The sequence below is a fragment of the Vulpes lagopus genome, chromosome 12 (genome assembly GCF_018345385.1).
Source record: "Vulpes lagopus strain Blue_001 chromosome 12, ASM1834538v1, whole genome shotgun sequence".
Taxonomy (NCBI): Eukaryota; Metazoa; Chordata; class Mammalia; order Carnivora; family Canidae; genus Vulpes; species Vulpes lagopus.
Genome location: NC_054835.1, coordinates 16,860,659 through 16,871,961, shown reverse-complemented (window position 1 = coordinate 16,871,961; position 11,303 = coordinate 16,860,659). Strand labels below are relative to the sequence as shown.

The following is an 11,303-nucleotide window of genomic DNA, read 5'->3' as shown; positions in this document are numbered from 1 at the left end:
CCCTAAGTCTCTGCCTCTCTCTCTATGTCTCTCATGAATAAATAAATAAAATATTTTTTTAAAAAATGCTGCTTCCAGCAAGGGCTGTGACAAGGGATGGGGGTGGGGGGGTTGGGGGGGGTGGTAATGTGACCAGATAACAGAGTGGAGGGAGGAAAGAGCCACATGCTAGGGGCTCAAGGGAAGTCTGGGGAGATGAAAAGGCACCTGGAGACTAATAAGTTTTGAAAATAGTGTGTAACTTTGTTTTTTTTTTTTTAAAGATTTTTTTTTTTAAAAGTCTTTTTTTTTTTTTAATTTTTATTTATTTATGATAGTCACAGAGAGAGAGAGAGAGAGGCAGAGACATAGGCAGAGGGAGAAGCAGGCTCCATGCACCGGGAGCCCGACGTGGGATTCGATCCGGGGTCTCCAGGATCACGCCCTGGGCCAAAGGCAGGCGCTAAACCGCTGCGCCACCCAGGGATCCCTTTTTTTTAAAGATTTTATTTATTTATTCATAGAAACACAGAGAGAGAATGAGAGGCAGAGACACAGGCAGAGGGAGAAGCAGGCTCCATGCAGGGAGCCCGACGACGTGGGACTCGATCCAGGGTCTCCAGGATCACGCCCTGGGCCGAAGGCGGTGCTAAACCACACTACCGGGGCTGCCCTGGTGTGTAACTTTGGCATAAATTTTCAAGTTTGGTGAATCTGACTATACTAAATTAAGAATTTTTGCTCCATAAAGGAAACCCATTATTGTTTGCAAAAGGCTGGCCTCCAGGGCAAGCAATGAGATTGTTGCTCTCTGTGGGGAAGAGCAGGGAGGGTGGGGGATAGAGACTTCCTCCTTATCTCTGTTCTTAAGGAAGCTCTTTCACCCTCAGGCCAGGGGTGGGGCAAGAGAATAAGCTGGGCTACCCTGCCCAGGAACTTCCGAGAATGTGCTAATGCCTTTTTAAACAGGAGATCTCCTGCAGAGGGTGGGAAGTTGGGTCCCTGAGACCCCTAGACTCTAAGTCAGTGTCCGACTTAGGCACTTCCGTATTACATGGAAGCTGACCCTGGGCCCCTGGGGGGGGGGCGGGCGGGGGCCTATAGCTGCACAGCCCAAAGATTCCATAGCCTTTAGCCCAGTGTGGCTATTGAGCACCTGAAACGTAGCTAAAGTGAAATGTGCTGGGGCACCTGGTGGCTCAGTGGTTGAGCATCTATCTGTCTTTGGCTCAGGTTGTAATCCTGGGGTCCTGGGATCAAGTCCTGCATCAGGCTCCCTGTAGGGAGCCTGCTTCTCCCTCTACCTATGTCTCTAGCTCTCTCTGTGTTTCTCTCATGAATAAATAAATAAATAAAAATCTTTAAAAAGATAAAATAAAGTGAAATGTGCTTAACTATAAAACACACTTTCGAATAATTAGTACAAAAAGAAATGTAAGGGGCGCCTGGGTGGCTCAGTTGGTTAATCGTCTGACCTTGGCTGGGGTCATGATCTCAGGGTCCTAGGATTGAGCCCCACGTTGGGCTCCATCCTCAGCAGGGGGTCTGCTTGAGGATTCTCTCCCTCTGCCTCTCCCCCTGTGTTCTCTCTCTCTCAAATAAATAAATAATCTTTAAAAAAAAAAAAAAAAAAAAAAAAAAGGAATGTAGGCAGCCCGGGTGGCTCAGTGGTTTAGCACCATCTTCAGCCCAGGCATGATTCTGGAGTCCCGGGATTGAGTCCCACGTCAGGCTCCCGGTGCATGGAGCCTGCTTCCCCCTCTGCCTGTGTCTCTGCCTCTCTCTCTTTCTCTCTCTCTTGACTATCATAAATAAATTAAAAAATTAAAAATTAAAAATTAAATAAAAAATAAAAAAGGGGTCTTTTTGACTTACTTAAAACTCTAAGAGAAAAGAAAAAGCCAAGAAGCCCCCAGGATGACTCGTGGCTGTGGGGCTGCCAGGCTGGCTTCCTGGTCTTGCCCCCCAACCCCTCCCCACCCTGGGATGACTAGGCCACAGGGCGATGCTGGGCTCACAGTGCCATCTAGTGGCCTCCTAGTGATGAGGGGAAAGACCAAAGGTAGGGCTGTGGCCCGGGGAAGGAGAGGAGCAGGGAGGAGCCTCAGGTCCGGGCTCCCTCCAGGGCGGGTAATCCGGTGCAGCCAGCTGCCCCCACTCCAGTGTGAGGTGCCGCCTCTGCACTTCCCCCACTCCCAACTAGGCTCTCTCTCTCTCTCTCTCTCTCTCTCTCTCTCTCTCTCTGTCTCTAAGATCTTATGTATTTATTTATGAGATTCACAGAGGCGGAGACATAGGCAGAGGGAGAAGCAGGCTCTTCACAAGGAGCCCAATGCGAGACTTGATCCCCGGACCCTGGGATCACGACCTGAGCCTAAGGCACATGCTCAACCACTGAGCCCCCTAAGCATCCCCCAAGTAGGGTCTTAAACGGAGGCCCATGGGTCATACTTAGCATACAGAGTGGGTTTGGTCTGCACAGTGTTAACTCAATATGTGCTTTTTAAAAAATCCATTTCACATAGAAATGGAGCACCAGACTTTTAACATGAAGATCTGGGAACTCTGGGCCCGTTTTCTGCAAAACAGCAAGGGGCTGGGCTAGCTGCAGGCATGGAGCTCCTGCAGCTCCACCTTCAGGAGTCTGGCCTTCCCCAGGGGATTGGAGCTGTGAGCCCCTGCAGCTAGACAGCCGGACTGGCCTGTCTGTTCCACTAGCTGCTGAAGAAAGGTATTCCCAGGTATGCCCTGCCCCTTCCTTGCCCAGACCCTGGCCCAGCGAAGGTCTGGCTGGCTGAAGACACCAACCAAGTGCCCAGGGTGTGTCCACATGGACGCTAATTCCTACCTCTCTGCCTGGCCCCAGCCTTAGTGCACTCGGAGCAAGGAAGATGGCGAGATGTTAGCAGTGAAGGGGAAAGGGACCTGCATACTGTGGGGATGTCCTTTGGGGGTAGGATGGGCAGGGGAGCAAACCTCAGAAGGATGGGGGAGTTAGACCCCAATCCAAGGGTAGAGGTAATTGAACTCTCTCAGATCCATGCCCCACAGGTGTCAGGAAACCCTCTGGGGCTGACAGGGCAGGAATAATGAAGTCAATTCCTCTTCTCACTGAGGCCCTCCTGGGCTTAGCTCACCCTGCACCAGGGACAACTGCAGCCTTCTGGTATCTGTGGTACGTGTGAGCATGCATGTACACACACACACACACAATGTAAGAAAAACTTGATGTAATCCCACTCCTATCAGCAAGCATCCAGGTTTCACATCCAGTGAAGTGGACTCCCTGCAAAGGATCCACTCAGGATACTTTGTCCTTGCTGTCCTTGCTCAAAACATTTCCCTACCCCTCTTTGGAAGGCTCTCTAAGGAAACAAATCTGCACCTTTAAAAAGCAATTGTGAAGAACCTAATAGATATTAACTGTTTGCATCTCTCCAAATTCTCTTAGGGTATCGTTCATGTACCTACACGTTTGTCTATGGTTATAATCAGTGGGCACAGACCGTTGTGTGATCTGCTCCTCTAACTCACGATTTTCCCTCTGTTAGAACACCAGCCTTTGCTCTTCACCATGTCTCTAGGATTGGGCCTTGGTATTCTTTCAAATCTTTCACTGGGCCAGTGCCTCTGGGACCACCTTCTTTGCAAATCTGCTTTTCCTTTTCGGATTACTCTCCTGGAGTACTTTAATTGCAATTTGGCCAAATTGTTTTATACCAGAAAAGGAACAGATCCACAGGACAACTAGAAATCTGGAAATGTGCCCTTTCCTCACCATCCCTGACAACATCGGTCTCACATTTGTTATCTATCTCTGCCAGTGTGTCTCTCTCATTGCTAGACAGACAAGGTGCTGGTCCCTGTGTTGGAGGTAATGAATACAAGGCGAGGGGTTGGAAGGTTCAGACTTCCTAAGAGGAGCCAAAAGACTGCGTGTATCAGCCCTTCGTGAGCTGTGAAGCTGCTACCAGGGTCTGCCATTCTTTTCTGTGCCCCCTCTTTCCTGCACTATTCCCGTGCATGGTTGCGATCAACCTTATAGATAGAGGATTTCTGTCTTTAGATATACCAGTCCTCCATCTCTCTCTCTCTCTCTCTCCTAAGATCTTATGTATTTATTTATGAGATTCACAGAGGCGGAGACATAGGCAGAGGGAGAAGCAGGCTCTTCACAAGGAGCCCAATGCGAGACTTGATCCCCGGACCCTGGGATCACGACCTGAGCCTAAGGCACATGCTCAACCACTGAGCCCCCTAAGCATCCCCCAAGTAGGGTCTTAAACGGAGGCCCATGGGTCATACTTAGCATACAGAGTGGGTTTGGTCTGCACAGTGTTAACTCAATATGTGCTTTTTAAAAAATCCATTTCACATAGAAATGGAGCACCAGACTTTTAACATGAAGATCTGGGAACTCTGGGCCCGTTTTCTGCAAAACAGCAAGGGGCTGGGCTAGCTGCAGGCATGGAGCTCCTGCAGCTCCACCTTCAGGAGTCTGGCCTTCCCCAGGGGATTGGAGCTGTGAGCCCCTGCAGCTAGACAGCCGGACTGGCCTGTCTGTTCCACTAGCTGCTGAAGAAAGGTATTCCCAGGTATGCCCTGCCCCTTCCTTGCCCAGACCCTGGCCCAGCGAAGGTCTGGCTGGCTGAAGACACCAACCAAGTGCCCAGGGTGTGTCCACATGGACGCTAATTCCTACCTCTCTGCCTGGCCCCAGCCTTAGTGCACTCGGAGCAAGGAAGATGGCGAGATGTTAGCAGTGAAGGGGAAAGGGACCTGCATACTGTGGGGATGTCCTTTGGGGGTAGGATGGGCAGGGGAGCAAACCTCAGAAGGATGGGGGAGTTAGACCCCAATCCAAGGGTAGAGGTAATTGAACTCTCTCAGATCCATGCCCCACAGGTGTCAGGAAACCCTCTGGGGCTGACAGGGCAGGAATAATGAAGTCAATTCCTCTTCTCACTGAGGCCCTCCTGGGCTTAGCTCACCCTGCACCAGGGACAACTGCAGCCTTCTGGTATCTGTGGTACGTGTGAGCATGCATGTACACACACACACACACAATGTAAGAAAAACTTGATGTAATCCCACTCCTATCAGCAAGCATCCAGGTTTCACATCCAGTGAAGTGGACTCCCTGCAAAGGATCCACTCAGGATACTTTGTCCTTGCTGTCCTTGCTCAAAACATTTCCCTACCTCTCTAAGGAAACAAATCTGCACCTTTAAAAAGCAATTGTGAAGAACCTAATAGATATTAACTGTTTGCATCTCTCCAAATTCTCTTAGGGTATCGTTCATGTACCTACACGTTTGTCTATGGTTATAATCAGTGGGCACAGACCGTTGTGTGATCTGCTCCTCTAACTCACGATTTTCCCTCTGTTAGAACACCAGCCTTTGCTCTTCACCATGTCTCTAGGATTGGGCCTTGGTATTCTTTCAAATCTTTCACTGGGCCAGTGCCTCTGGGACCACCTTCTTTGCAAATCTGCTTTTCCTTTTCGGATTACTCTCCTGGAGTACTTTAATTGCAATTTGGCCAAATTGTTTTATACCAGAAAAGGAACAGATCCACAGGACAACTAGAAATCTGGAAATGTGCCCTTTCCTCACCATCCCTGACAACATCGGTCTCACATTTGTTATCTATCTCTGCCAGTGTGTCTTTCTCATTGCTAGACAGACAAGGTGCTGGTCCCTGTGTTGGAGGTAATGAATACAAGGCGAGGGGTTGGAAGGTTCAGACTTCCTAAGAGGAGCCAAAAGACTGCGTGTATCAGCCCTTCGTGAGCTGTGAAGCTGCTACCAGGGTCTGCCATTCTTTTCTGTGCCCCCCTCTTTCCTGCACTATTCCCGTGCATGGTTGCGATCAACCTTATAGATAGAGGATTTCTGTCTTTAGATATACCAGTCCTCCATCTCTCTCTCTCTCTCTCTCTCTCTTTTTTTTTTTAGACTTATTTAGGGACACCTGAGTGGCTCAGCAGTTGAGCGTCTGCCTCAGGCTCAGGGCGTGATCCTGGGATCCCCGATCAAGTCCCCACATCAGGCTCCTTGCAGGGAGCCTACTTCTGCCTCTGCCTATGTCTCTGCCTCTCTCTCTGTGTGTTTCTCATTAATAAATAAATAAAATCTTTTTTTTTTAAAGTTTAAGATTTATTTATTTATTTATTTGAGAGAGAGCATGACCTAGGGGAGGGGCAGTGGGAGAAGCAGAGAGAATCTCCAGCAGATTCCCTGCTGAACTCAGAGCTGCATCCCACGACCCCAAGATGGTTACCTGACCAAAATCAAGAGTCAGATGCTCAGCCGACTGAGTCACCCAGGCACCCCAACACTTCGTATCTTTTAGCCATAACTTTTAGCAGCTCTCCTACATGTTTTCTCTTTCTAGCACTTTCCTCTTTAGATTTGCTTCATACCTATTGTCAAACCATTTTTCTCTGTATTTGGACAAACCTATCTGGTCTCCGTTGATAATGTCCATTTCTTTAATAATCACAAATTTAGCTTCTCTCACAGTAAGCCAGTCATCTTGGATGGATATGGTTTGGGGATCCAGATTAAAAAAATCAAACAAGGGTTCCAGAAAATTTGGAGGGCACATAATTAAAGGTATTAGAGCCCAGGAGACCCTAATGCATCAGGGAGAGGTAGGGAGTACCTGTTAGGTCAATACATACACATATACACACACAAATATTCACACGTCCACATGTCTATATAAGCACTCATGTGATGTGTGGGTATCAGAGAACCTTTGCGACAAAAAAATGTCTTTGAATACTAGGCAAACACCTAACAGCACACAAATATACACAAGTATGGGGGAGCCTAGGTGGCTCAGTGTTTGAGCACCTGCCTTTGGCTCAGGAAGTGATCCTGGGGTGGTGGGATCGAGTCCCACATCAGGCTCCCCATGAGAAGCCTGCTTTTCTCTGCCTGTCTCCGTGTCTCTCATGAATAAATAAATAAAATCTTAACAATATATATGTATATATACACAAACACACACACAAATGCACTCGAACACATGGTCCTGATAAGACAATAGCTAATGTGTTGTCAGTTTTCATTTATAATTTTTTTTAAATTTTTATTTATTTATGATAGTCAGAGAGAGAGAGAGAGGCAGAGACATAGGCAGAGGGAGAAGCAGGCTCCATGCACCGGGAGCCCGATGTAGGATTCGATCCTGGATCTCCAGGATCGCGCCCTGGGCCAAAGGCAGGCGCCAAACCGCTGCGCCACCCAGGGATCCCCAGCTTTCATTTATAAAACAGCTTCCCACGCATTCTCTTTTTATAACAACCTGTGAATAGAATTTGTCTTAATAGCTTTCACTCATTGAGCGCTCACAGGGCCGGACACTATGCTAAGTGCTTGAAATGCATTATCTCATTTAGTCTGCACAACAGCCTATGATGTAAGTACTTATTTTAGCCCATTATACAGAGGGAAACACCGGGGCTCAAAGCCCTTAGGCAATTTGCCCAAGGTCACTCAGCTGGAAAATGAAGACACTGCGAAGTACTTTCACATCCTCCCCTCTGACTTCACACATCTGCTGCACACTCACACTTCCACCTGCAGGGGGCACCCTCACCATTCCTGAGCTGAGAGTGCAACTGTGCCAGAACTCTCACCTCTTTCTATCCTGGAACTTAGGAAAGCAGGACTTACTGGTCATTTTATTATGTTTCCAGGGCATAAAAACCTGGAGCCGAAGCAAGGCAGAAGCATTGTCCAAACTTATCATAAGATTTATAAGAATATACAAACAGTAACAATTTATGGAACACCTTCTAATTGCCAGAAACTGCACATAATGAACCAGTGTTAACCCTCACAGCCACCCTGAGGTGGAATCATCTGTGTCACTGGTGAGGAACTAGAGGTTTAGAGAGGTTAAGTGATGCCATGGGTCACACACGTAGTAAGTGGCAGAACACACGTTGGTCTGGCTCTTTCCTTTCCACTATCAGACAGTGGCACCACCTCTCCACAGATGGAAGGCTCAGTGGGCAAGCCTGGGGCCAGATTCCCACATTTTGTTCCTGATTGGACCCCATGATTCCTCTGCCCAGAGTCAAAGCCTTTTTGTGATCTGTGCTGCAGCCACCTGCCCTGTAAAATTGGGAGTCCTAATACCTGTGGGCTCTGGACAGGGTGCTGAGTGTGCCAGCCAGTGTCTTGCTTGCAGAAAGCAAAGATATCTTTAATTACAGCAGTGAGCCTCACCTTGACTATCTGGGGGATCTCTCACTCATCTCTGGGTCTATAGCTCCAACTTCATCCGTGATGCTCCCCCAATTCTGAGTTGTGTAACTTTTCTTCCCCCAGCTGGAGAGTGTCCAGCTCTCCAAGGAGACCAGAGAGCCCCCAGCCCCTCCCCTGGCACACCTGGGTTCTCACCCCCGCCAGCAGCAACTGCAGCAGCAGCCTGGTCAGCAGGAGTGAGGCCATACACTAGCGCGGGAGTGCTCACCTTAGATCCCAAAGCTCTCCAGACCTCTCTGGGAGGGCCAGTCATGCCTCCCACTTTCTCAGCAGACTTGGCCTCAGGCCCTAATTCCCTTAACCTCTTCCCTGTAATCTTTTGATTCCACCTCTGCCCCTCATCAGAGAGGCTCTGGCTGCACCAGACCACTTCTCCCTGGGAGCTCCATGCACCCACACTGAGGGTACAGGCAGGACTTACTGACCCCCCAGTCCATGGTCTGCTGTAGGCTTCCTTTCCTGGGACTAGCCCAGACTTTGCTTCTGATGCAGCCCTGGCAGTGGGTCACTGCAGACAGCGGCTCTGCAGGGTATCCCGTCCAGAGGTGAGGCTGACCCCAGCTTGAGTCTCTTGGTGCTGCTCCCCCTCTTCAAATAATGTCCTCTCCCACAGTGCTCCTCACAGTGCTCAGCCACACCTGGGGGCTTGCCAGGAATCAATGCCCCAGGTACCTACCTCCAGGCATCAGGCCCGGGTCCCCACATTCCGCAGTGAGCTCCCAGTCCTCAGGCTTTCCTGCCACCCTGGGCCACTAAGCCCAGTGGACACCTTATAGCAGTCAGAGATGGCAACTTTTTCCTTTTTATTTGGCTCCTTCTGTTGGCTCTCTCAGATCACAGACTTGGGGTATCAGCACAGGCAGGGGATGTGGACACCACACTGTCATCCGACCACACCAGGGGTCACCCGCCCTCCCACATTCAAGTCCCCCTGTCCAAAAGCCCCCTTTCTCCTATAAAGCAGCAAGAGAACACAGGACTCAGAGGCACAGGACTGCAAAGATCACTTTGAGAGAAGAGTTCAAGTCCAAACGGAAGGATCCTGCACCTTTCTTAGAGCCGCCACCCCTGCTTGGGATCCGGGCGGCGAGAGGGGTGCCGGGCAGTGCGCCCTGGGCTCGAGTTCCTTCCCATTGGCCAGGCTGCCTCCTCTCGCTCTCAGGCCTCAGCCACTCCGTTGTTCTGGGTCCCGGCGGCGGTTTGGGGCAGTCTACCCTTTTGCAGCCGTCCTGCCACTGGCTCCTCCCTCCAGGCCTACGGGTAGCTCCCGGGAGCCAGTCAGGAGTGCTGGGAGCCCAGCCCGGGGCCCGCTCGCAGGTGGGCCCGCGGCCAGGCCGAGGGAGCCGCTGGGACCCGGCGCCAGCTTCCCGTGGACGCCTGGGCCGCGCCCTGAGCCTCGGCCGCCGCCCGGGGCCGTCCGGGGGCCGTGCGCGGGGAGCACGAGGCGCAGCGCGGCGCGAAGGGGCCGACGGGCGGCGGCGCGGGCGGCGGGGGGCTGGAGCCCGCATCCCCGCTGCCCCCCGCGGCGGCGCGCGCGGCCTGCCCGTGGCACTCCAGGTGCCCGCAGGGCCAGCGGGGCGCGGGGCTGGCGCGCAGCACCAGGGAGAGCGCCGCGATGCGGTGGATGGCCCTGCGCAGCGTGGCGATCTTGGAGAGCCTCTTGCCGCCCAGGTCGTGCCGCAGCGCCCGGCGCAGCGCGTTGAACGCCTCGTTGTAGTCCAGGATGCGCTTGCGCTCCCGCACGTTGGCCGCCATGCGCCGCGCCTTGGAGCGCGCCGGCCGAGCGCGCTTCCGGCCGCCCGCCGCCTCCTCGGCCTCGCCCTTCTCCCTCAGCACCCCCAAATGCCTCCCGGCCTCCAGGCAAGAGCCCCCCGAGTCCTCGGAGGAGCCCTCAGCGCCCTGGAGGCCCCTGAGGCCTGGTCCCGGCACGCCTCGGTGCATGGCCTTCCCCGGGCCTCGCTGCCCCCGGCTCCAGCCCACTGGGCTTGCAGGCCACCTCCCGAGCCTCGACTCCTGCGGGCTGGACACTCCCCGGACGGGCCCTCTCTAGCTGGGCTTTATGGCACCACGTGGCTCTCCACCCTCCCCATCCATCCATCTCCCTCCTCCTGCTTTATTACCTGCCTCCAGGTAGGCTGGCGAGGGAGGAACCGAGAGGAAGGAAACGACGAGGGGAGGAAGCATGCAGATTCTTGTACTAGGGGACCAGACGGGGCAGCCGGCCACGCCCGGGGCAGTGCTCCAGCCGCCAGGGGGAACCGGCCCTGCCTCACTGGGGGGCCTCTCTCAGGTGACCAGGTTGAACCTTCTACACCTGCAGCCCCCAAATACACTGCCAAATTTGGCCTCTGGGCGGGAGTGCTGGTAGGTGCACAGAAGGGTCACAATGGTAGTTGAGTGTGTTTCAAGAACCTGGAAAGTTCTTGTCCAGGCCTGTGGACAACCACAGAGCTGTCCTTGAGGAAAGCATAACTGTCCCGGTGGGACCGTACAGAAGGGCCCTGCAGGTAAAAGGGACCTGGAGCTTCTTGCTTTTTCAGCTACTTGAGTGAGGCTGGCTGGGATCTGGATTTGGGCTTTTACTGGGCCTTACTCTCCCTCTCCCTTGCCTTAGGCTCCTACTTCTGAAGGCAGAGCTGGACTGAGCAGCAGAGGGTGATGGAGATTGTCTTGTGGCCCTCTGGCTCCCCTTGTGGTACCCATCAGGGGCATCTCTTGGTATTCAGGGCCCTTGTGTCTCATGACACAGAGCTGCCATGTTGTGAACTCAGAGAACCCACCCCACCCACCCATTCCTGGGGATTTGAATTTGTAATAGTCTCAGAAATAGAATAATACTAGTCCTAGAGGAAGACCCTCAATGGAATTTCAGGCATCCACAAGTGAGTTATTTGGAGTACCAAGGTCAATCTCATTCTCAGCCATAGTCCAAATGCCTCAAAATGGAAAGGCTTGCTCTGGCATCAGCTGGGATGGCCATGGGGTTCACATTCATCTCACCAAAGACCATACCAACAAACAAACAAACAAAAAAAAGAC

General features: G+C 52.0%; 1 protein-coding gene across 1 annotated transcript; it reads right to left on the bottom strand.

Annotated features, from left to right (window-relative positions):
* Nucleotides 1-8,822: 8,822 nt before the first annotated feature.
* BHLHA9 (basic helix-loop-helix family member a9) lies at nucleotides 8,823-10,205 on the bottom strand. The gene has a single exon (XM_041726927.1). It carries the CDS (start codon nucleotides 10,203-10,205, stop codon nucleotides 9,543-9,545), a length of 663 nt encoding a protein of 220 aa, XP_041582861.1. The 3' UTR covers nucleotides 8,823-9,542.
* Between the last annotated feature and the right edge of the window lie 1,098 nt (nucleotides 10,206-11,303).